At 41.5% G+C, this 25,437-nt stretch overlaps 3 protein-coding genes across 4 annotated transcripts; 2 read left to right on the top strand and 1 right to left on the bottom strand.

Annotated features, from left to right (window-relative positions):
* The first annotated feature begins 416 nt into the window (after window positions 1–416).
* On the top strand, window positions 417–7,143 carry lman2la (lectin, mannose-binding 2-like a). Of its 2 annotated transcripts, XM_026173771.2 has the most exons (9): window positions 417–635; window positions 930–1,048; window positions 3,350–3,467; window positions 3,570–3,652; window positions 3,757–3,789; window positions 4,113–4,274; window positions 4,386–4,500; window positions 5,345–5,467; window positions 5,550–7,143. In XM_026173771.2, exons 1-9 carry the CDS (start codon window positions 434–436, stop codon window positions 5,690–5,692), a joined length of 1,098 nt encoding a protein of 365 aa, XP_026029556.2. In that variant the 5' UTR covers window positions 417–433; the 3' UTR covers window positions 5,693–7,143. The 2 variants fall into 2 exon arrangements, with proteins under 2 accessions (XP_026029556.2, XP_026029557.2); XM_026173772.2 differs by lacking the exon at window positions 3,757–3,789 and having other exon boundaries at window positions 424–635.
* A 6,630-nt stretch (window positions 7,144–13,773) lies between these two features.
* On the bottom strand, window positions 13,774–18,892 carry wbp1 (WW domain binding protein 1). Its single transcript, XM_026173770.2, has 4 exons — window positions 18,657–18,892; window positions 17,467–17,569; window positions 16,225–16,392; window positions 13,774–15,253 (listed from the first exon to the last, which is right to left on the bottom strand). The coding sequence occupies exons 1-4, from the start codon at window positions 18,717–18,719 to the stop codon at window positions 14,733–14,735; spliced, it is 855 nt and encodes a 284-aa protein (XP_026029555.2). The 5' UTR covers window positions 18,720–18,892; the 3' UTR covers window positions 13,774–14,732.
* A 1,326-nt stretch (window positions 18,893–20,218) lies between these two features.
* Window positions 20,219–23,881, top strand: LOC113027304 (ADP-ribosylation factor-like protein 3). Its single transcript, XM_026176918.2, has 6 exons — window positions 20,219–20,353; window positions 21,478–21,621; window positions 21,733–21,849; window positions 21,931–21,981; window positions 22,195–22,380; window positions 23,577–23,881. Exons 1-6 carry the CDS (start codon window positions 20,351–20,353, stop codon window positions 23,625–23,627), a joined length of 552 nt encoding a protein of 183 aa, XP_026032703.1. The 5' UTR covers window positions 20,219–20,350; the 3' UTR covers window positions 23,628–23,881.
* Window positions 23,882–25,437: the final 1,556 nt, after the last annotated feature.

Raw genomic sequence — 25,437 nt, 5'->3', positions numbered from 1 at the left:
GTGGGGAATTGGCAGTAATAATGTTGGGTGAAGTCTGAAATGTTATTGTTTGCCAGAGAGCGTCACTGGATTATATTCCAGTGTTTGTTGAGCTGTCTAATTCATCCAGATTTGCTTTCGGCCTTTTCTAATATGAATAAATATATTTCTACAGTCAAATAATGCACAAAGTAAGCACTTTAATGCATAAAGGTCTCCCGAATGCTGTGAAGTCTTGTGAAGTGAAGTCTTTGAAGCTTAAATGTGACGATCAGAATAATATTTCCACAGTATACGATCCCGTTAATTATTTAAAACAACTGTATAGTCCTATAGCGTGTCAAAACCATTTCTTTTGATTGACAGCTAAACCGAGCAATGGTCACGAGCCATGCAACCCAGCGGACCAATGGGAGTGAAGGTGACGGTTCAGTGGGCTGGGTTTAGAGCAACGATGGCCGCCGCCAGCAGCAGCAGTCTCTACAGTGGCTCCAAATTACTGCTCGGTTTTACATGCAAAGGGAAGAAAATGCCTTTGAAATTTCGCTGGACAATCGCTTTTCTGGTTGTTACTCTAAGCCTGTGTTTTGCCGACGATGACCACGAAATGGAGGAGTTCCTGAAGCGGGAGCATTCCCTTTCCAAGCCTTACCAAGGTACCTGTGGTACAGGAGGGGGCGCGGGCTGAGGGGCGAGGACAGATATTTCCAGAATAATGTACTCACTCATGAACTCGTGCACGCACTAGCCGCTTTTCTGAGATGAAATCACTCTATTTCTCACGCAACTCGTCTAGTGGCATTGTCATAGTGACATACTCGGTATATATTTTGTGCTTTCTTATCTTTCATGCGCGTGTCCCCCTCCCACTCACTGACAAAGCACTTTGATCTCAGGCTCAGTGAGCTGTGTTTTGCTGTCATTATAATGGGTGCTGATTGTTTTACCAGGTGTGGGCTCCTCAAGCTCCTCCCACTGGGAGCTGATGGGCGATGCCATGGTAACCACCGAGCAGGTGCGCCTGACACCTGACATGCAGAGCAGACAGGGGGCGATATGGAGCCGCATTGTGAGTAAAGGCTGCACTGTGTACACGTTTGCATACTCCCAGTATACTGCATGAGCAGCAAGTCTGGTGACTGAGTTATTTCCTTGACTTAACTGCTTTAGGTGCTTAAAAAAAAGTTACAATCACTTTTCATCATCTAACTCGATGCTAAGTGTCGGATGCAGTGGTGTAAAGCACGCTGCCACTGGACTCCAGAACAGTGGAGTCTGGTAATCCGATGGTAATCCGATTCTGGGTTTGGCTGTTTCCAGGAGAACGGTGATTGTCGGACTGTATTGGGCCAGGTATAAAGGTTGGTGGAGGGGCGATTATGGTGTGGGGTTGTTTTTCAGGAGTTATTTCCAGTGAAAGGAACTCTTAATGCTTCATCATACCAATCCATTTTGAACTATATCATGCTCCCAGCTTTGTGGGAACGTGACTGCACACCAGTGGATAAAGCGAGGTCCATGAAGACGAACGAGTGTGGTCTGGATGAACTTGACTGGCCTGCGCAGAGTCCTGACCTCAACCCAGTAGATGACCTTTGGGGTGAATTAGAGGGGGAACTGTGAGCCAGGCCTTCTTGTGCAAAAATCAGTGTCTGAGCTCACAAACGAGCTTCTGGACGAATGACCAGAAATTCCCATAAACACTCCTAAACCTTGTAGAAAACCTTCACAGAAGAGTAAAGGCTGTTAAAGCTGCAACAGCTGGGCCGAAATCATATTAAACCCCTATGGATTAAAAATGGGATGTCACCCAAGTTCATATGTGTGTGAAGACAGACGACCCAATACCTTTGGCAATATATTGTGTCGTTTCAGCTGTACTTGTAACAGCAGGTTCAAATAAAAAAGAGTAGAGCTACCTCTGTATTTACATTTACAGTAAGAGCCAGAGACACAAGCTGCAGATGGAGAGGTGAGGGTTAGTTTGAAATCCTGCAGGGTAATTTCCACTGTGTTGCCTGATGAAGTTAAACAGACTCGTGCACTCTGTTTCCTGTTTATAAGGTTTACTTAGCTACAGCAACGCAGGCTAACACCCCAGCCCTGCAGTAAATCCTGATTATTACTACATGGTAAATAAGCAAGATATACTATGGTTAGAAATGAGAGATGTGTGAGAGCTAATGATTGTCATACTGTCATGCCAATATGCAGATCCATACTTTGTGGTGAAGTAAGGGAGCATCCAAAAGTACCCAGTCATGAAAATGTTTTGCTAGATTTGTCTAAAGCAGGGATGTCAAACTCATTTTACACCAGAGGCCACCTACAGTGCACTGTGATCTTAAGTGGGCCGGACTAGTAAAAATCGCTATATCTCGCTATAAGAAAAAGAAGTGTAATTTCAACATCCGCTCTCACGTATTACTATTATTATTTTATTGTGAAGACATTGTAAAAACATAAATTTCTGTTGTCTATTCTGTTGTTTAATTGTTTTTCTCTTACTTGTGTGTAGTATGAAAGACTTTGGGTGCAGTTTTCATCAGCTGTAAAATTTACGAAAATACAGTTAAATGTATGCCCTCCTTTACATTTTCCAAAGAGTGGGCCAGATTGGAGTCATTGCTGGGCCAATTCTGACCCGTGGGCCTTATGTTTCACACCCCTGCTCCATAGTAAAGCACAAATGTTTCTTCCACTTTCAGTAGTTGCTGCAAGAAACATTGAAGGTTTAGACCTATAGTTATTGTACAAATGCATGCAATGACTGTGTGGTCGTGATAAGAGCTGCTGTACACTGACACGAACTGGCTGATAACCACAGCCTGTCTTCAGTGAGCGAGGCTTTACTACGTTTTCAGTTTAAGTTGTTTTGTTCTGGAACTGTTTTGACTTTAAAAAATGGGCTTTTGACATTGTTATGCTCAGTCACAATATGATGGTAATATTTGGTTTTAAGAATTGGTTAGATGTGGTTCATTACAGTAAGAAGCTTGACTGCTTGCCCACTATCATCTTTACTTTAACCTTGCTGATTTTATCTCACACTGGTAAACAAACATCCTCACCGTCTGCTGCTTGTGACTGTGGTTGGGTTAAAAACCTCATGCAGCTACCTCAATCTTAGTAGACTCGCTAAAATGATGAAGTCTGCTTCTATTTTCCTTTCCTCTTAGCTTGACCTCAACCCATCCTTAAGTGTTGTCCATGCAGTCACCTCACCTACACCTAATAAAGCTCTATATCAAATGTAGCAGGCAGTGAAACATTATTTACTCAAAAGGAAACCAGACTGTGGAACAGTACTAGGCCTACCAAAGACTTTTAACTTATACTTCTGTAGCTTATTGGACTTGTTGTGTTTTAGCCCTGCCATCTGAAGGACTGGGAGGTGCAGGTGCACTTTAAAATTCACGGGCAAGGAAAGAAGAACCTGAACGGTGACGGGTTGGCCATTTGGTACACGAAGGAACGCATGCAGAAAGGTAAGCACTACAGGATGTAATTTAAACCCAACCATGGTGCTAAATAAACTACAAGAACTAGTGTTTATATGTTACCAGCACTGTCTTTAAATCCTTTTCCAGGGCCTGTTTTTGGAAATAAGGACAACTTCACCGGCTTGGGCGTTTTTGTGGACACATACCCCAATGAGGAGAAACACATAGAGGTGCGCTGCTGTGGTTCTGATTACTGTGTGGGTGCACTGTGGGATTAACAGTTTATGTAAAAGGGGCTGTATTTTTCTTCTTTTGTGCACACAATTGGATACAGGCGCAGAAGAAGAGATACACTCCTCGCACACAGGTAACCAGTGTTTTTAACATCTGACCCTCTCCCTATGATCCGGCCTCCACTCTCGTTTAACCCTTTTTCTCCCCTCCCCCCGTGGTTTGTTTGTGGTTACAGCTGGGTCATACTTAATAAAATGTTATGAAATTACACAAAACAATCACATAATAGGAAGTGAGCCTGCATGTCCTAATTGTTCTCCATTTTATTATTTTTTCTTCTCCTTTAGCCCTTTTTCTTTTTCCCAGCTTGCTGCTGTCACTGTAGTCATACTAATGTGGATTCACTCTTGCTAAAATGCCCTGTTCCCTCTCTGCTTTTCCTCCTGTGACCACAAGAGGATCTTCCCCTTCGTCCTGGCAATGGTGGGGAATGGCACCATCAGCTACGACCACGAGCGGGATGGCCGGCCCACAGAGCTGGGTGGCTGCAACGCCATGGTGCGCAACCTCAAGCACGATAGCTTCCTCTTCATCCGATACGTCCGCCGCAGGCTCACGGTGAGAGACACAGCCTTTAAATCATTTTGGCGTGCAGGAAAAAGCAGCTTGTATCATATAAGTTCATTCTAAGTGGTGAACCTTAGAAGTAAATGGAAATGTGTCGCCCAGGTGATGATAGATATCGACGGGCAGCATGAATGGAGGGACTGCCTGGACCTACCTGGCGTGCGGTTGCCACAAGGCTATTATTTTGGCGCTTCAGCAATCACTGGAGATCTCTCAGGTAAACAAGTGCAGAGTAATGCAATGGCTGGTTTTAGCTTTATCTTTTAAAACTGTTGTTGTGTGCTTTAGAGGTCATGTGTGGCGTTGAGCCAACTGCAAGACGCAGAAACAATGGAATGAAGTGAAATCGAGCCTTTATTTAATAAAGGAAAAACATAGGGAGAGACAGACAGAAAAAACTCAGTGAACACTCTGAGAATAATGGATTCAAAAAAGAGACGGAAACACAAAAAAACAGACACCACAGAGGAGGTTAACGGATGCAGTGAAGGCCGACATGCAGAGGGTTGGTGTGTGAGGAGAGGATGGTAGAGATGGAGACAGATCTGCTGTGGTGAACTATAAAGGGAGCAGCTGGAAAAAGAAGAAGTTTAAATGTGAAAATCCACTTCTGCAAAGAATTAGGGAAACATTTGATCATCACAGTCTAACACCAAGTAGCAGACCTGTCAGTTCCCACGCCACCATCATGCAGACAAGAGTATATTTTGTAAAACTGTAGTAAAAATGAGATTAGGAAACGTAAAAATATGAAGAAAAAAGAAACTAGATGCTGTTTATTGTCGTTATCTGGCCTTGTGTAACAGGACACTCTACTCAGATATTAAAACTCTAAATTATGGCCTCAGGGCTGTGAATATTTAGCGCTGCGAGCTGGGATTTTAACCTTTAAGTCAGCAGTTTAGTCGTGAAAATAATGATCTCACCATCGATTCACAACGCCAGCTTCACTTGAGCTGAATTATAGTGCAAGAAGATTCCTAGAACTCCATATTAGCTTCTAATCTCTGGGTTTCTGTTTAACTTTTTCACATTTCCATTTGCTGATTCTTACTTAATAGATAACCATGATATAATTTCTATGAAACTCTACCAACTGACGGTGCTGCGGAGCAAAAAGGAAGAAGAGGAGGAAGAAGACGTAATAACCATACCCAGTGTAGACAACATGGAGCTCATCAGATGTGAGATAACACAGTCACGCATCACTTAGTGGAGTTTCCATCAGAGGGTGTGCTTTTCGCTCACTGCTGTGCTCTCTTTCAGTGGGTCAGAGTGATGAGGGGATGAGCGGAATAGCCATTTTCTTCACCGTGCTCTTCTCCATGCTGGGGTGCATCTTCCTCATCGTTATCGGCCTGGTGGTGTACAGCCACTGGAATGAGAACAGACGCAAGCGCTTCTACTGAGGACAACAACAAAGCAGACAGCGATTGTAAAAGCTATCGTGGTCCGCGGACACAACTGCACTGAAAGTGAGACGCTGCTGTCAGCTGGCACTGGTTTGTTTTTGTTTAGTTTTTTTTAAATCCCGAGGACAACTCAGTTTGACAGGAAGTGGAGTGGATGTATTCCCTGCTGCACAAAAAGCCATACTACAACTTTGCCATCAGTAGCCATGAACCAATAGGAGGATCTCAATTCACACTTTGTCGTCGCCCCCCCCCCCCCCTTGACGCGCACCAACTCGGCCTTACCATCTCCACCTCTGTACCTGATACAAAGCAGATGTGCGGCACCGTCACTGACTTCTCATGAGCAGCTATTTTTTTGTGTTTTGGTACTGTTTGCTGGATTTGGAGGATATTTTTTTCACTGGTTTTCACATCACTGATGTTGATTTTGCAGCTTTAAGAAATCTACTTAAGTAAGCTGATGTGTTCCTGCTTGCAAGTCCATTAACTACCTGCAGTACAAGGCGCTAACCAAATTAGCAAAAGCCACTGATCCGCTTCTTTGCATTAGAAAAGCCTCTCAGTTTATACTGTGCTGTATTATGTGCTCTTTATTCTTATTGTTGTTTTAGCATGCCTGGCGTTTGTGTGGGTTAGTCTGTGATCTGCTTTGTTAACATCATGTGTGAGCTTTTAGCCGTTCTATCTACACATAGCATGTGTCAATGGCAGCGATCGGTGTGTTTCAGGGAAATTATCAATTTAAGTCAGTTGCTTTGTCACAACGTTTATTTATATTTCATACCTTTACCCTAGTCTGTGTGCGCATTTAAAAAAATGTTTTTTTATTTTCACTACTGCTATTTTATGTTTGTTTTCTTTTATAAGAAGATGGTTCTTTCAGCCACTTCTCTTTTTCTATTTAGCACGTCACACCCTTCCTGACTCCACCCTCTCATTTACACCACACGTCATCATATCTCTTAGGTGGTGCTTTTTATTTATTGTGCAGTCTTTGGAAACTTCATTTGTTTCTGTAACCCAGCGGTCCCCAACCTTTTTTGCGCCACGGACCGGTTTATGCCCGAGAATATTTTCACGGACCGGCCTTTAAGGTGTCGCGGATAAATACAACAAAATAAAACTAGTACCGGTACCGAAAAAAAGATTTATTCATAACACACGTGAAAAGACCCAGGAAAACCGAGTTAACGATAAAAACAATAACAAAATAACGCTGAAAACCGATAAAAACCCTGAAAACCATACATTTCACACCTGAGCTTCAACTCTCGCGGCCCGGTACCAAACGACTCCGAGGCCCGGGGGTTGAGGACCGCTGCTGTAACCACTTTATCCACCGCACTACCTTATTTATGTTTTTTAAATGTTTTTTTATGAAACTGTGCCTCATGTATGCAGTCAGTGACTTAGGATTTACAATAAATTTAGCAGTTTTTATCTTGCTTCTGTGTCCTGAACTGTTTGATGTATTTAATGTCATGGAGGGTAGTGAGCACTGTTACGATGGCTCACTGCATTTTAAGGTTTTTACACATTTATGAATAGAGCCCTACTATTGTCATTGTTTACGGCTATGCCACCCTGAACACGCCCAATCTCAGAAGCTAAATGATAAATGAAGTGGTTCTTGTATAGTGCTTTCTAAGAGCTTTCTAACATTCACACTCCAATGGATGCATCAGATAGCAGGATACCCAAGGATACTTTGGGACGCGGCACAATTTTCCAGTGTTAGCAGATGACTCGCTGTACCTCCCCAACCAGATTTAGGCCTGGTTTGTACTTTGATGGGAGACTGCCTAGGAGTACCAGGTGCGGTAAGCTTGGGGTGGCTCAGGAGGTGGAGTGTGTCATCAAGTGTGAATGTTAGATAGAAAGCTCTTAGGTCTAGAAAAAGTTCTTATGTGAATGAGGCAAGTTGTATAAAGTGCTTGGAGTGCTCGAGTAAAAAAGCACTATAAAAGAGCCCATCCTTTTACCGTACTATTTACACATGTCTGTAGCTGGGGCACAGAAAACCCATTTTTCCTTTTTTTCTATTTTATTTCTGACTGTAGGAGGGTTTCTTTACACACCAATATTCTCCAGGTATCTAAAAATCAAGGATCATAAACCTTAATGACTACAGACCTTTTGCTGTCATATCTCCCTGACCCCATCTCAGACCCCCTGTAGTTTGCCTATAAAGCCAGCGTGCTGGTAGATGATCTCCATGAGTATGCAGTTAACATGGCACTGCACTTTATTCTCCAGCACCTGAACTTTACAGGAACTCTTTCCAGGTTACTTCATGGACTATTTCCACTTCCAACACCATCATGCAGGACAAGCCGTCCCAGTTGAATGTTCCTGCAGCTGCATTGCTGACTTCCTGCCTGATAGGAGGCAGAAGCATGTGAAACTGCCAGACATATGATGGGCTCTCCGTCTGTCAGCACTGGTTCCCCTTAAGGCTTAATATGGTGATCTGTTGTAAATACAACAACCTGGAGCTTAGTGCTGTCAAAACAGTGGAGGTGATTGTGGATTACTACCAGCGCCTACAGACTTCATCTCTCTATATCGCTGCCCAGTTGACAGTGAAATCTTTCCACTTCCTGGGAACCACCATCTGCCAGAATTTAAATCAGGAGCTAAAAATCAGCTTCCTCATCAAGAATGCACAGCAGAAGATGCACTACAAACGCCAGGGACTAAGGAAGGCTGCAGCGTGTTATCAGTTTTGCCAAAAAGGTGACTGGCTACAATCTGCCTTCTCTATAGAGCTATACACCACCAGGACGCTGAGATGGGTCAAAGTTTATGTCTGTTTAAGTTTATTCCTCCTCATGACACCGATCAATGCAAAAAACTTGAAGGGCAAGTTGCTACGGTATGGGTTACTTTCCAATTCAGAGCTCTGGTATAGAAACTGTATTGGCTTTAATTCATAGTGATTCAGCTATAATTTAATATATAATTTCAAAGTCTGTTCTAAATGATAGAACATCATAACATCAGTGGGGAGGTCTGATGCCTTAATGTGACTGGGGTTTGTTGGCACATGCCGGGATGTCAATTTGGTTGCAAATTTGTGAACTGAATTCATTTCAATGAATCAGTTTCATTCATGAACATATAATTAAGCATTTAGAAACTTTGTGAAACATTTAAAATGATCTTGAAGGTGTCAAAATGGAAATAAATGACTGAAGAAAAATGGCAACAGGACAGACACCAGCACAGTTTATGCTACAGACAGGCATGCAAATGAGGACTTCAACATACCATTCAATACACTAAGCAAATACAGCCAGAGGATCAGACAGGAAGAGCATACACACACACTCACACCACCCTTATACAAATGATTTGGTTAAAATATGCATAAACTGTGTTGAATACTTGCCTGTTCTGTGGTATGAATTAAATATGTAACTTTTGCATTTTCAGTGTGCCGACCCTGTGGTTGGGAACAGACTTTAATCATGATTACAATAATTTCAGCAATCATGTGTGAATATGAGCTTTATATATCGTTAAAGCTTTCAGTTGGTACTCGTTTGACTATTTTAACTTTAAAGAGTCACAAGTGTGCCAGCTAAACCCTGTTTCACAGTGTTTGAGGCTGGCTGTGCGTTACCCTAACAGCTAAATGACACCCATCAATAATTTAGACTGAATGCCTGAGGTGCATTAACTCAACCATGTGATCATCCTCCAAATTAATATGTGGGTACAAGAGGGGACGGGGAACCTTTTGTAGCCTTTCAGGTTTGTTTGATCCCGAGGAAAAAGGGATTCTGCAAAAAGGACAAACTCAAAGTCGATCAGCAGTGCGCCAATGTTTGTTTTATTAAAAAAATAAAATACAAATGATGACCCAAAGAGTACACAGCAGACTTCTTACAAAACCAAAGCATTTTTTGTCTGTCAGTCAGTGCTTATTGTTTTTCTATGTTACTTATTTTGGCTTTTTTTTCTTTTCTTTTTAAGTTATTAGGAAAACAATGTAGAAAGAGTCAAGTTGCTTTTTTTTTTAAATAGATGCCTTCCCTCTCAAAAGTGGATGATTCCCATTTTGGCAAAAAAAAACAAAAAAACAAAACAAAACAGAAAAGACAAATGACACAGCTCAAAGACATGTGCCTCTCATCTGTTTGGTATAATCTATGTTTGAGAAAAAAAAATAGTACAGTTCACAGGTTTGATGGACACAATCACACTGAAATGTTTTCAGTACAGTGTTGAGGGCTCAGCAAAGTATTACTAATAATGGCTGGTCTGATCCACGCTGACTGTGTTCCATGTTGAGGTCTTTCATGTGTATGATATAGATAAAAAACTGTGGTTCTGTATTAACTGGGGATTAAAGGCAATGTTTACATATTTAGCCTGTAATTTCATGAAGATGGAGAATAAAAAGTTGAGGGACAGAAAAGTGTCAAACAGACTAAATAATAATAATAATAATATAATCAACTCTTTCAGCATACTCAACTAAACGTGTTTTATCCATAAGTTTGTAGCAGAAATGTTAGTGGTTGAAGGAAGCAGAGAGAAAAAGCCAAAACAATAAGAGGGGAAATGGTGTATATATTCATATATATATATATATATTTAAAAACTAGAATGGCATTTTAACTCAAGCCCCTCAATAGACACTCCCCACATCACTGTAGTAGCATTACAAGTATTTTTCTTTCTTTTTAAACAGTTTTTCTTAAACAAATAGATAAAACACAGACCAACCGAAGTAGATTACAGTATAGTGCAGTGCCACAAGTACTGAGAGTTATATTGCTTGTACTGGTGCCCACAAACAAAACGACAGAGAGACTGTAAAACAGGAGCGGAGGGGTCGCAGCATATAACAGTAAGTTCATGTTTTTGCATAGCCTAGATCAGTATGTTTCACAGAGATACGTGATGCAGACAAGAAATATCAAGACAGTAATAAAAGCGAAACAGTTGCTTTGGCTTTATGAGACTCGTGGGTGAAAAATGTGTCGATTTCAAACTACAGCGCTGCTCGCTAGAGGTAACCCTGAGAGTACGAAACAGTGATGAGCCGTGAAGCGCGAGGATGGTGAAGGCTTTGGTACGTTTACTCTGTCGATAAGCTGAGGAGCAGTGCAGCTGAGAATAAAACGAGCAGCTACAGTGTTGGCTACACTTTCTGTTATCGAGACGCAGCCTGGTGGAGGTTGGTGGAGTTGCAGCCCATAAACGGCCGACGGAGCAAAACATGCCACTGCTTTGGGGGGGCGGAGGAGTGTGTGTGGGGAGGGTGGGGATCGGTCGGTTACGCTGCATCACGGATCTCTGTTGAGGTCGACAAAACAAGAAGGCAAAGTTAAAGCCTATAAAACAAACATATGTGGTCGTATACAATCAGCTATTAGATAAATACGAGCTCCACCGCAACATCACGAGACAGCCAAGTCCAAACGGTGATCACGCGACTCGCTTCTGACCGCTTTCAGGTAGCGGATCTCGGCATCTGTGGCTTTTAAAGAACAACGCAGAACAGATGAATTGCTCGATGAAATGGGTGGACTTGACCAATATAGCCCTTACTCTCAGTAAACATGTGAAAACCAGGGAGGCATAGCAGTTGTTTGGCAATGGGGGAAAACCATGAACCTCCAGTTCACTCCTGCACAGAAGAAACCCCTATTCCCTTATTCATTCCCCACCCCCCACCACCCACCTGCCCTGCTCTGTTATTACCCTAAATATGTATACAAATAAGAAAAGAGCCACCTTAGCAACAAACAAAAAAACTCTTCTGGAGTCAGTTTTTGTCCTTCATATGGAAAACAAGCCATAGAAAACAAGAATGAGGACATTTTCTACTCTTCTCATGCTTTCAACTAAGTATATTTCACTAAATAAACCAACAGCCACCTCAAAGAGAGGAGAAAAAAAAGCTAAAACAGACTGAGCACAAACTACATGGTCTGAACATACTCCGTCAGTGCCACAGCTAACTACACACAGATTTTAAAGTCACTACAACCGCCCCTCCAGTAACAACGCTGTACAGAACAGTTCAAATCTTGTGGCTTTTTAATGTTTACCCACCACATCCTTTTCTAAGACACAAGCACACTTTTCTCAGAAATGTATATTCTAGCTACAGCAACCATGCTTCAAAAACAAATGTTACCACAGGAAAAAAAACCCTGACTATTAGTCTACTTTAATAAGGCAGTATCACATCTGCTTCCGCACAAAGAGGTTATAATTTATATTTTACTGTGCAGCTCCTTAATCATCACATTTGCTCTGTATAAATGCACCAAGGCAGCTCGAGGTGTGTTGGCAAACAAAATGTCTATTATCATTTATGCTAATGGGTGTGCAGCCATGCTCACAGTGTGACTGCTCCTCTGATAAGGTCGCTGTCGTGTTAGTATGGCTTCATGTTAAAGCACCGGCTCGACCGCACAGCACACGGACTGCGAACCTCTAACTAATCTTGTATAACGCCATCGCAGCAAGTTTAAAGACGCCCGTTTAAATGAATATGAAATTTCAGGCAGCTGTGCATTCACATATTTTCATTCTGCTCTCAAACGCCCACTTGTTTTTGTTTTTTTTAGCATGCACAGCCACAACCAGAACATGCTGCTGCTAGCTGGGGGGAAATAACAAAACTGATTCATGAGCCACAGAGCTGCCTAAAATTACATATTTGTGCACAGAACTCAAGTGTTGTGTTCTGCTAACAGGGCCAACAAAGTTCAGTTCAAATGTGTCCTTGTCAGAGTTCATTCAGCACTGAAAATAAAGAAGCCGCATAAATATAACCAGCAAGCTTGAAATGCTAGCCTTTGTTCCCCGCTTTGCCAGATGGAAATGTCTTCTAACTCTATGGTATTTAAAGGAAAAATCAAAACACATGTGAAGATTGTGAAGCAACATCAGACAGACAGAGTGCATGTGAACTATTGTTACCCTTGGTGAAATCATCTAGAACAGAGAGTACTGCACCGCGATGTTAACTGGTGATAAAGGCCAAATGGAAGCAGGACTTGGTGAGTGCATGTGTGAAGCAGACTGACTGACCTGAGTCTCTACACTGTGTCCGTTTGGACACGTGCTATCAGAGCAGACAAAAAGTTATTCACTGTTGTTCCAAAATAAACTCTCAATGAAATATTTACTAACTTATCAGTTACTGCTCATCTTGCAAAGACAAGAATTTCTAAATCTGACTACAACCGGTTTGACTGGCTATGTTCTAAACACAAACTGCACGGTGTGCGGCGCAAGCAGCATGTAGTCAGTCACAATAGAGTTGGCTGTTGTACCAACACCGAATTGACTGCAGAGGACAGCCTGCATCCATCTCAACCTGCTAATGCACCGGGCTCTCTGCTGCCAATGGAAAATACCACTGCAAATCCCCTCACACTGCCAAGAGTTACAGGGGCCAGATAGAGAGCCAAGACAGCCTGAGCTAACAAGCTATCAGCACGACATGGCTCACACGGTCAAAACAACACAAAAATATTAGATCCAGACAGTTAATGTTAAACCTCAGTCCCTTTCTTTCCCCCAACATCGGGGCTCAAACCTGTGCAGTCATTATTACTGCAACAAAATAATAAGCAAAGCAAGTAGCACAAGTACTAGAAAATTCTAAAACGCTACTTTCGGCCATCCCCTTATTCACAAGGGGGTCGCCACAGACGGGTAGCTCCGCATGTTTGATTTAGCTGATGATTTCTTTCTGACAGAAACCCAAAACAGATCCACATCTCCTCCCAGGATACAAATGAGCTCATATATAAACACATAAACCATGCCTCATGCAAAACACCAGTGCTTTTAATAGTAACCTCACCTCAGTCTTTTCAACCAGGCAACACAGCACTTTGAAAGATATACACACAGACACACATCTCAATGTTTCCCTACTGCACTGAAACACCCAAGCACTACAACCGCTACTACGACGCACTCCAGCAGCCCCTGTTTGGAGCTTTGTTGCAATTAAAAGTGACACCTGTGGCATTTACTGAAGCACAGCTGGCTACGAAATGAAAACCGCATTCTTTTATATGAACATCCAAACTACGTACTGAGCACGGCAATACAGAGCCACCGCAAGGCTTTTTTATTAAGTAATAAGTTTGGTGGCATCACTACTATGGATTTAATGCAATCTACAACCAGAGTGAGATTACATGTACACAATCCATAAACCGCTGAAATGCTGAGTATCCCAAATGTCATGGTGACTGTTGGTGACATGGCCGAGGAAACTGCACAAAGGGTGAGGAGAAAGTCGTCTAAAAAGGGGGTTCGTGTGCCATTCAGCATCCTAAGAATGAGCTAAACTCTTTGCTCTTCCACCAGTGAGAGTCCCAAAGTCTTCACACCAGATGCTGGTTATCATGACCTCAGACGTGACATCACTACGCAGCTGTGCCCTGGATTTCACAGCAGAGGCCGCAGTCTTGCACGCACAGAGCTTTGGGGAAAATGAAAAATAATCTGTTGTTGATTTCATCCAGTCTCATCCTACAGTTTCGAAATGTTTGCTGCTGCTTCCTCTGCTTAGTTGTAGCTGGGGGGGCAGATACGAGAGGAATGCAGCTGACTGCGTTGATACGCTCCTGAATAATCGCCTCCACCAGAGATGAAATGTCAGACAGGAAGGATGGTTGGAGATGTTTTGACCAAGGCCTGAAATATGACAGCAGGGCTAAAGGACAGTCACAATGACGTCAATTCTGGTTCACAATCAACTGCTGTCTTCTAACCACCCAATAACTTTCTCATGGTTAGTACTAAATAAAAAACACCTAATGGGGCTACAACATATAATTGCTTGCTCCCCAATTAGAAAAGCAAAGAAAAAAAATTGTCCACACATTACAATAATTTTTCCTAATCTGGAGCTATTACGGATTATTTATCATTATCTTCATCACCTAGATGTCATGTCTAAGTTAGTTAGTTTAGAGAATTAAAACACAAGACGGTCTCCCTGTGGTTGTGGAAGCTGCACCAGTTGGCTGGTTGGTTACGCTGTGGATCACACCACGTGGTCTCCATTGCTGGTGCTAGTCTGGCTAGGCAGCTCTGAGGCGTGCTCCTTCTGTCTTAAGGTTTGCTGTTGGGGGGCGGAGCAGCAGTCCCTCCCGGCGACCTTACACATACGCTGCTCCTCTTCGCTTTCCTCCTCAAGCCCTGAGCCTTCGTCTACGTCAAGCTGGCAAACGCACACCTCAATCCCTGAGTCGCCGGTTACGTGCCGACGCCGAGTCACAAGCTCCTCGTCCTCCTCTGCCGCCTCTACATTCTCCTCTGCCGCACACTGTACTTGGATTGGGAGCAACACCGCCTCCTGGTCTGATGACGAACCGGAGGCCTGAGAGTCCACCCTCGGCTCAGCCTCGGCGAGGGGTTGTGGCACAGAAGAAGCGTCCGGCTGGTTCACTTGTGGAACGACTACAGGGATACACTCAGGAGGGTTTTCAGAGTAAGGAGGAGGAGGTGTCGGAGGGTGGCCAACTACCTCTTCATAGTCAGGAAGCTTGCAGTCATTCCAAAATCCTGAAAGTGAGCAGATACAGAAGCTTCAGCTTTGAACCATCATTATAATCAACTAACTTCAACTTTAATCTGCTAACTGGTAATCATAAACTTGTCAGGAAACACTCGCTACAAAACCAAATCTATCAAACTGTTGATTAGACAGGAAAAAAGTTCACTCTCAGTCACTTTTGGGTCTAAACTAACAACCCTGAAAGCACACACTGGGATTCACACTCTGACTCCTTTTTAAGGCTTTCAACTTATATAAATGTGGATCCCACGAATCTATGAATTTACACAGAAATAGTTTCTTATTGTGCCGACACTTATCTGAAGTGAAAAGCAACTACACTACATGTTGCCAGGGTCCCTGTGCAAGTGAGTCACTGTCTAAGTATGCACACAGTTAGAGTTGTGTTCACATTCTTGATATAAAGTCAAGCATGTTTGGAGTGGGCTTCTGGTAAGTGTACACCTTATCCAGCTCCTATTTGTGATATCAGTGGACATATCATGTTCAAGCTGAGATCCAGTGATCGCTGACATTAGAGCGGCATCTCTGCTGTGGCTCGGCCAGCTTCAGACCATAACTATGTAATACACGCTTTGTATAACAAGATTACCATGATCACCTTCTCCAATTCTAAGATCATGACTTTGAGAAAAAGGCAGCTGCTTAATCTGTTAGGAGGAGGGGAGAACATGGAGTATTGTGTTTTAGGGATAAAGATTCCAAGATGTGCTGCTGCCCCATGGACATATTAGTGGACCTCTGTGGTAAAGAGCAGAGTTCAATGTACCACCTATGAATACAGAGCTTTGAGCAGTGCCCAGAGAAGCTGCAAATATGAAGCCTGTCAGATTTTCATGACTCTGAGAATAGCTAAATATCAGCTCAAGGATGAATTAGAGGTTCACAAACAACATCAGGTTGCAAAACCATAGAAACCTAGACGACTATGTTCAGCATGAGGAGGAAAACTACTCACTTAAATTGAGAGGTGGAGGTGAAATAAAGGAGCTGGAGGCTCCTTGGTAGGCCATGAGGCTGATCTCACGCTGGCGCTGCTCCTGCTGAAGACGCATTTTAACCCTCCGGTGTCGATAGGCACAACAGCAGCTCAGCATGATGATTAAGGTCCATACCAACCAGAACCCTGTGAGAAGGGACAAACTCAAAAGTCACTTCTCCAATGAGGGGATGTGGAGCACATAAGCCTTTTGGAGTTTTTTTAAAAGTTTTTTTTTGTTTATTTTCCTGCAGTGTAGGACTTCAGAGGTGAAGGAAATAATTTTGCAAGAGCTTCAAATACATGGTGGAAGATTCATCACTGCTGATGGTGGTGTCTAAGAAGAAAAAACAGAGTTGACAAGAGTCTCTTTTCTGAGTTTAACCAGTTAGCGCTGAGCTTTGCCTAAATATTTTTAGGGAGCTACCCTAAAATGAGTACTTACGGTATAACTCTTTTTCACTAGTCAACTCAACTCTATTCAGTCTTTAGGGTTTTCCACTAGGTGGTAGTAACTGGTATGAGGCTCTTTTTTAGCCAGGGTTCTGAGCAATCTGAATCGATCCAAAAATGTGATGTCAGCAGACTGCATGTCAGACTGCATGTCAGCTGGATAGTAAATGGCATGACTTGATGAATCAAAACCGCCATTTTTGAAACCCAGCAAAATTGCTGGGTTTCAAATGGCTACTCATAAACCAACACCGTGGTCCCAGAGTCTGAAAACTCAATCATAATGGAAAACGAATGAAACCGAGTTGCGTTGTATCGTGCTGAGTAGGTACTAGCTATTTGTCTTCCTCAGTGGACCCAAAAGAGACCTTTCAGGTGAGGTTCCTGCTAGAAGAACAGGCACTAAAGCTGCAGTATGACAAAAGTCACAGCCTGATTCTAAACATCTCCACATTTACGATATAAAGCACACCTAAAACATCCACAACAATTAAACATTGTCTTTCTGCACTTAAAATAAATCAGGACATTTTTTTTTTCAGTCACAGGTTTATTTCACTTTTACTTCTCAGTTCACGTAGGTTCATTTCAACACTACATGAAAACTAAAACATTTAACAGCGAAAGTAAAGCCAACTCCAAAAGTTAAGCAGAGTCTGAAGAATTATACATACATATATTTATCTATCTATATATCACACATGGTGCTATGTATCTGAATTAAATGATGAAATGAATGAATAATCAGAAAATAGTAATTATACTTACACCACAGTTCATAGTAGTAAGTGCAGCATTCTGTTTCACCACAGCAGTACCCCATCTCACAGCGGTACTGCTCATTGTTTACTCCAAAACAGAACTCCTTCCCCTTAAATACACAAAGGTAAACAAAGCAAAGGCTTCAGTCAACAATCAATTGCACAAGTTAACAAGAAAATGTACAGCAAACTCTTGAGCAAATGCCCTGTTTCTAGGATTTCTGTTTAACCTGACTCACTCACATTTCTGTGCCAGTTTTCTGTCCTTCGTGTAACCTATATTTAGACATTTGAAAGTACACGCCACTTAAATGCACCCCCTTTATTCTGAATGCCATTGTAAGAGCAGCAGATATAGTGGTAATAGTAAAGTAATAACAATATACGTTATGTACTTATCATTTTCCTTTACGTTACAAAGTGTAACCAATTCAAAGCATTTAAGATAAGAAATAAGGAAAAGCTGAGGCTATAAAGACAACAACTGTTTATCATGAAGAAATAAGATTATGATAAGAGAAACCTTTACAAAAGCAATACAGCAAAATAATACAGATAACACCAGAAATGTAAAATAAACTCGGGGGTGGGCTGGTTGGTTTGTGACAGTAAGACGTCTGGCTATGTCTAATTTCGCTTTCATTTTCATGGTAAACTGTAATAAAAATAATGGCATTGGGCTATCAAAAACTAGGCCGAAAAGCATTTCTTAACAAATATATTCACAGCAAATTGCTTAAAAGCTTTAAAAAGTTCAAATCGTTTCAGTTTGTTTGGTCAACATTTAAAATAGCGACTCTGTAAGGGAAGCCAGGCACAAACTGCGGCTGGCTGGCTGCCCCGTCTGTGCTGCTAAAATCAACAACTATGAATAAATACGTCCATTTGCCGGGTATCAGTTAGCAGCGGCTAATGTTAATCTCTACAACCTCGACCCAAACTGAGAAACAGACAAAATTAAATATTTCTCTCAAGCTCCCCCAGCTTCACCAACCCTCAAAACAATTTACTGTCGAAATTTTATCGAAAAACTTTTACTAACTGACGTCATCCCCAGCAATACAGTCGCGAGCCGTGCCCAGTTTCCTTTGTGGAGGAGACAAAAAGGTTCGACAGAAAGCGGCCTTCACCCAGCCCACGAGCAGCGGCCTCGCCTTGAAGCATCCGCCGACCCCGCGAGCTCGAGCGGAGGCTTACCTGCACAAGATAGGTCCCGGTGCAAAGAAGACCAACAATGGATCCCAGTGCTTTCTGTGCCATCTTTCTGGGTTGTCGGCCGTTGTCACGACGGGAATCATATAGCAGTCCGTCGAAGTGACGACTTGTTGCGGTGACAGCAGTCGGCTGTAGCTAGTAACGGTTCAACCTCTCGGACATGTTTTTGTTGTTCTCAATCTGAGGTACCGCGCTGGTACTGAGGCGAAAAGGTGCGCAGCCTTGGACACCAGGGGGCGCTGTGTGTGCGGAACAGAGCCCGTCGCGGTGCAAGAGAAAGCATATGCGGGTTCAAATTCACTGCGGAAAATGACTTCTTTCAAACAAACAGTAAAGTTTTGTTGATCAAATTTTATATATGTATGAGTAATCTCCAGCCAGAAGATAAGACCCCTCCAAGCAGCGATAATCAGCGCTACTCATTCATTATTTATAAGCACTGGGATTTGAAACTTTTTTTTTTCAATCAACATTTTGAGGTCAAAAAAGTTTAACGCAAAGCTTAACAAAAGAAATACCATGAATAAGCACCTATTCATTTCATAAAAGACAACCTTCATACTTACCATGAAAGTAAACTTGTTAAGGACTTTGACTTAAAAAAAAGTTTCCAAAATGAACATTTAATTTAAATAATTAATAGATTTAATTCAGCACTTTAAATCTTCCTACAAAAATAAGATATAGATGCTGATATTCTATAGTTAATTATTTGTACCTGCTTTTTTTCCTTCTTCTTCTTTGTATTTATGGTGAACTGGTTTTGTGCTGCTGGAACGAAATTATGGTCCCTCCCCAAGGGATGAATAAAGTTATATTCTATTCTGCTCTTTTTGTGACATTTGCCCAAAGACCTGATACCATTTATTTTGGTCTTATTTTGTAGCACTGACTTTAGTGAAAAAGACTATAGAGCATTTTACCATATTAGGCTGATGAGATAAAATGGAAGTTCTCAAATTATTCAGTTTAATTTTATTTACATAATGCCAAATCACAACAACAGTCACCTCAAGGTGTTTTATACTGTAAGGTCAGAAGCCTACAATAATAGAGAAAAATCCCAACAGTCATACAACACCTTATGAGCATTTGGCGACAGTGGGAAGGAAAAACTCCCTTTTACCAGGAAGAAACCTCCAGCAGGCATCTAGGGCAGCCATCTGCTGCAACCAGTTGAGGGTAAGAGAAGGGATACAGGACAAAAGACATATAATAACTAATGATTGAATGTAGAATGGTGCATAAACTCATAGTGCGAAAAAAAAAGGTGAGTGAAGATTTATTTAATTTGTATGCTATTTTTTTGTATTCTAATCTTTGAAGTCTGTGGTTCACAATTATTGCTAATAATAATAATAACGATAAAATAATGTAAAATTTTATGAAAGTTAACTCAAAATCAGGTTTGAAGTGATTAACCAGAAAAAAAAGCAAATTAACTATTTATGTTCTTTTTATTTTCTACTTTTATTTTTTAACCTCGCGCCACAGGAGCCCTCTTGCCCAGCGTTCCAGAAGACTGAGCGATCACGTCGTTTACGCTGACGTCACCGTTTCCGTAGCAACAGAGCCTGACAGTCGTTCTGCCAGGAGGCCAACAAGCACGTGTGGTCAGAGAAGATGTTAATCCACTCACACACTGAGCGAGGGCCACAAAACCACCCGAGAAAAACATGGTGAGTTATAATGATTCACGGCCGCAGCGGGTTTTGTTTGCGTTGGGCAAAAGGACTTTATTTTGATTTGTTTTATATTTAAAACAAAATTACTGAAATTACTCTTGGCACCTGGTAAACATTGGTGACAATGGTCTAAATACAGTTAAATGATGTGCCACCTTTAGCCAAATACTGAGGGCAGTGTATGTGATACTGGTCATTAAACTGGCCGTTTTATCCCTGAAACTTAATACGCGTTTCACTTCCAGTCGTTGATATAACTCAAACGTTTTGTTTGCCAGTGGCAGGATTAAACTATATTTATTTATTATATCTGTTTATTTAAATTTAGACTTGGACTTTCTTTTGCAACCCAGTTTATTTTTACCTATATATAACTATCACCTTAAGGTACTTATTGTAAGGCAAAGAGTTTAAACCAGGTATGGAGACTATGTTGAAAGGTAAACAGAAACACTTTTATAATTTTATAAAAACTAAATTTATATATGGAGTACTTTTCAAAATTGGAGCTAAAACAGACTTTATAGGGGGAGTAAAGCTGACGTAAAAGAGATGGAGAGGGAAATTTATGATAACACAAAAATAAAATGCACAAATTACAAAAAAAGTAGTGGCTCTGAAGATGGATTTTAAAAGTGCTATGTGTATTATTTTGTCTTTTCAGAGCAGATTTTGTATGGTGAGGGGTCACTGTTGCCTTAAAAGTAAATAGCATGAGCCAAAGCCTTTCATTATTTCCCTCCTCTGGACAGAAGCCACTCAGTAACTTACTAACCTCGGCTGGCTAAAGAGGTCTTTAGGGCTGGTACATTTATAGGTCACTGCAGCTAAATCCTCACACTCTAGATGATTCTAGCTGTTGGGTGAGAGTGTAACATGCTGTGTGTACTGTGTCATGTTCCTGTGACAGACTCTGCCAACAGGGTGGTGTACTGTAACTGGTGCGAGCTGAAAATGATTTGGTCCAGCAGCTTATTCAGGCTTTATTTGATAAAACTTAGGCCATGACTCTGGAAAAGCAAGAAAATGCTTGCAGGTTCCTCAGTGTTATGACATCTCGTAAGCTGCTGTTCCTTTAAGACTAATCAGCTCTAATATGTGCTTTGATCCTCCTGCAGGGCCTTTTGTCCATCCTTCGGCGGCTGAAGCAGGCTCCAGAGCAGGAAGTACGCTTGCTGCTGTTAGGGTTGGATAATGCCGGCAAGACCACTGTGCTAAAACAGCTGGCAGCCGAAGACATCAGCCACATCACCCCCACACAAGTACACACATCCACACTCTCTCACATGCACAGAAATGTAGAGTCCTGTCATTTTTAGAGCCTTTGAATTCTCCTGCTGCAGATATTAAGCATCTGCGATACCTTTCTTAAGGGCTTTAACATCAAGAGCGTGCAGTCCGCAGGCTTCAAGCTGAATGTTTGGGACATTGGAGGTCAGCGCAAAATCCGACCATACTGGAGGAATTATTTTGAGAACACAGATGTGCTGGTACATACGTAGTCTTCATAATATCATTTTTTTTCTGTGTTCTGATCAGTTTGTTAATATCTACGACTGTATTGCGTGCAGATCTATGTGATTGACAGCTCAGACAGGAAACGGTTTGAAGAAACAAGTCTGGTGAGCTCCATAAATACTTTTACATTTTAGGGAGGCACAGTAGTCATCTTCTGATAAGGTTGAAGGTTAGAAGGCATTCAGGAGCTGTTGGAATTAGAAGCTGATCAGGGATGATCGGCAGTATGATGTTGTGTTGCTTCTCAACACGTCTCAGTGGTTTTTCTGTTGGCAAATACCATTAGAACAAGTGTATGTGTCTGCACCATGTTACAGGAGCTAGCTGAGTTGCTGGAGGAGGAAACGCTCGCCACGGTGCCGTTGCTAATCTTCGCCAACAAGCAGGACCTGATGACAGCTGCTCCAGCGTCAGAGCTGGCAGAAAGTCTCCGTCTGCACACAATACGGGATCGCATGTGGCAGGTGCAGGCCTGCTCGGCGCTCACTGCAGAGGGAATTCAGGTAAACATAGAAACGGACACAGTCTGCAAACGCAACATTGCACACACAGCAAGGGTTGGGATAGTTGCCTGCAGCCGCTTTCGGAAGTCAGGGAATGCTGGGATTTATTTTACCTGTCCTGGTCTTAAAAAACGGGCTAGAGGGACTGAAGTTTGTTTAAGTAAATCAAGTTACGATGAAATAGAATCATTTAACCGCGTTATGGTAGATTTCTAAACACAACCTATAATACCTTTAGATAGCAAAAATAAAATCAGTACAGTTCAATGGAGTAAAATGACACAAAGGAAGCACAATAAAATAGAAATATGCAGAATAATTAATGAATACAAATCTAAATATAACACAAACTTGGATATATGTTCTTTTTTGTGGCAATGGAGCAGAGACAGATGTTTAAGGAGGTGTTCCACTGCAGAGGGTGGTCTCAATTATCCATGATGGCCTCATATCCTCCTCCCCAACATAGCCACAGTCATTTAGAAGACCTCGGCATCAGCTAATGAAGGAATCCAAAGTGTGCTGAATTCAAACAGGGAAAAGAGGAAAAAGAAGCAGATTACTTAAGATCCATTATTCCTTTAATTACCATCATAAAACACATGCTTGTATAAGAAGATTTCCCAATCTGGGTGGATCAGTTATGTCATCTTTCTAAAGACTAAAGAAGCTCAGCTGCTTTGTGTTATCATGTGCATTAAAACAGTTTGCTACTGCCAGTCTGCACGTTTCACATCACTGCTTTGCCTCAATTTCATGGGTGGGATGGTGATGTGTGGAGCGTGGAGTTTGCATGCTCTCCCTGTGCATGTTCCTTACACCTAGCACACACATGCTAGGCTAAGTATTTTTTCCAAATTGCCCATCTGCATTGAGTAAAGTCGATTGAGTGCTTGAAGTGTACAGGATGAAGTGCTGTGTGACTGCGTGCTTAAAAATATGACTTGTATTCTTATCAATTTTAGTGGCGGTAAGTAATCAGTAGCACAAAAGTCCTTGTAAGAAATGATGTTAAATGCATAAATAATAAATCACAATGGTTGTCTGGAAAATATGATCAAACAGCAAAAAAATCACACAGTACTTCTGGAGATATATTTTGAATGCTATTTTTAGGTCCACTTCATTTTTACTTCTCTAATTTTCCGCAATTAAAAAAATATATAATTCTGTTTATTTATTTATGTTTTTTTCAGGATGGGATGACCTGGGTTTGCAGAAATATAAAGTTTCGGAAGAAGCCATGAAAAATGGCATCTTACACCTGGAATATCCAGTGTTTCATGTTCAGGACAGGAGACAACATCATGTGGTAATTCTTAAAGACACTTGTGTCTTTTTTTCCTTATGTGGCATCAAAATAATTAGTCACTATCAGCACAGTTGTCCAACACAACCCTCAGCCCTGTATTACATATCTTAAAATGTACATACTGTAAATAGGCTGTTTTATTTAAACTGTACACACTTTTTTTAAAATAATTAAACCATGTTAACTCAGTGTTTTGTAGACAATGTGTTTTTTTTTTAAATAAGCATTTGGTGTTGTGCAGTGGATTCATGAAAAATGGAGGTTTTGTAAGGCTGTAAGTCTATTCAGTCGAAGCTAGAGGGCGATATGGTGCTAGTCTTGTGTATCAGAGCCTTATGCCAAATTATTACATCTCTTACTTTCTGTCAATGACAAAGCCAGGGGGAGGGCCTTGATGCTGGTGGTGCAGTGTGTGTGTGTTTGGGCAGGTGGGGGATATATAATAAGCTGTAAGGATAAAGTTTTTCATTCATCCTGTCACATTCTAACACAACTCAAGCCACAGGCAAGAATAAACAGCCAAAACGTAACTGAACTGGCCTGTTACTCAGGCACAGGCCGCACAAAAATTAAACCTCCGCCCTGTGACACATCAGGCGCACACACAGTTAATCAAATTAATTATGAAGCCATTAAAAAGTATGCCAGTGATGCGACTACAAAGTCTTTAAAGGCTCAGTAATCAAGACATAGAGTCAGCCTGTTTGCACACAGCTGGCTGGAATCTGTCTGAATATTTTAATCGGCCCAAAAGCCAAATTTGCGCAGCATATAACACAGTCATATACCCTTCTACAGCAACGGTAGCTGTATGAAAGGTTACCTTCATCAGAATGCGCTGATATAATGCTCCAAATGTGACTTGGTGCTCAAAGGTTTAGGCGATAAAAGCTCATGATGGGCACTGAGGAGATGTTGTTCAAAATGTCTGTGATGGCATTCATCAGGGACCTGTGTGTGAGTCTCTTCTGCGTCATGGTAACCATGTTTTTAACTGCAGCCTGGAAAATGATTACTCAGATGAGGCCAAGAGGGATAATTCCAGGAGTTTTCAGGGGGATGAAACTCCTGTTAGGCTCTTTTTGTCAGCTGCTAGTTAAAAAAAATATATCTTTGTACATTTTTATGATAGCTGATAGCTCACTTTGAAATGCACCAGTTTTAATCTATTAGTGACTTCTGTTTAATGTCATTTGACCATGATGCTAGGTGTTGTTTTTATTATTGTTACCTTTGTTTTACCAGGAAGTCCCACTGAGATCACAATCTCTTTTAAAAGAGAAACCTGGCAAAGACAGCACTCATACAAACTCAGAACAAAAGTCAACAAAATTCTCCTTTACTGGAGCTTATTATGCTTTTAAAGTAATCAATATTTAAAGAAAGAAAGTCATTTTTCTGTGCTTTACTCATTTATTACAATTTCATAATTCAGATATTTGTCAAAGTAAACCAATGACAGCAGGAATAGTGTGTGAAGTGTTTTGACAACTTTATTTTTTTTGCATTAAGGTGGGGGTGCTATGACGTCTGCCTTTTGGAGGTGGTGGGTGGGGCTTCTGCTTCCCACAGCCTTGACCAGTGATGTTGCATCCTTTGCCATGTTTGATTTGTCACTTACATAATTTTTTTTCTTCATGCAATGTTCTACAATTTCAAAGTGTGCTTTAAATGTCTTGTTTTGTCACAGCGCTGCTGCGCTCAGGTACAGACGCTCTACATCATGAGCAAAATGGCCATAAAAC

This window comes from Astatotilapia calliptera, chromosome 7, assembly GCF_964374335.1.
Source record: "Astatotilapia calliptera chromosome 7, fAstCal68.1, whole genome shotgun sequence".
Taxonomy (NCBI): Eukaryota; Metazoa; Chordata; class Actinopteri; order Cichliformes; family Cichlidae; genus Astatotilapia; species Astatotilapia calliptera.
The sequence above is the reverse complement of the archived record's forward strand: the minus strand, read 5'-3'. Positions and strand labels throughout refer to the sequence as shown.

What these genes read in the sequence shown, in the direction of transcription:
- lman2la (XM_026173771.2), top strand. Translation starts at nt 434, where the DNA reads ATGGCCGCCGCCAGCAGCAGCAGTCTCTACAGTGGCTCCAAATTACTG. An exon ending in ATGAGGAGAAACACATAGAG is followed by an intron (nt 3,653 to 3,756) that starts GTGCGCTGCTGT and finishes AATTGGATACAG; the next exon opens with GCGCAGAAGAAGAGATACAC. An exon ending in AATCACTGGAGATCTCTCAG is followed by an intron (nt 4,501 to 5,344) that starts GTAAACAAGTGC and finishes CTTACTTAATAG; the next exon opens with ATAACCATGATATAATTTCT.
- wbp1 (XM_026173770.2), bottom strand. Translation starts at nt 18,719, where the DNA reads ATGGCACAGAAAGCACTGGGATCCATTGTTGGTCTTCTTTGCACCGGG. An exon ending in TTACTACTATGAACTGTGGT is followed by an intron (nt 16,393 to 17,466) that starts GTAAGTATAATT and finishes CCCTTCTCACAG; the next exon opens with GGTTCTGGTTGGTATGGACC. An exon ending in ACCTCCACCTCTCAATTTAA is followed by an intron (nt 15,254 to 16,224) that starts GTGAGTAGTTTT and finishes GCTCACTTTCAG; the next exon opens with GATTTTGGAATGACTGCAAG.
- LOC113027304 (XM_026176918.2), top strand. An exon ending in TTGAGAACACAGATGTGCTG is followed by an intron (nt 21,850 to 21,930) that starts GTACATACGTAG and finishes TATTGCGTGCAG; the next exon opens with ATCTATGTGATTGACAGCTC. An exon ending in GGTTTGAAGAAACAAGTCTG is followed by an intron (nt 21,982 to 22,194) that starts GTGAGCTCCATA and finishes ACCATGTTACAG; the next exon opens with GAGCTAGCTGAGTTGCTGGA.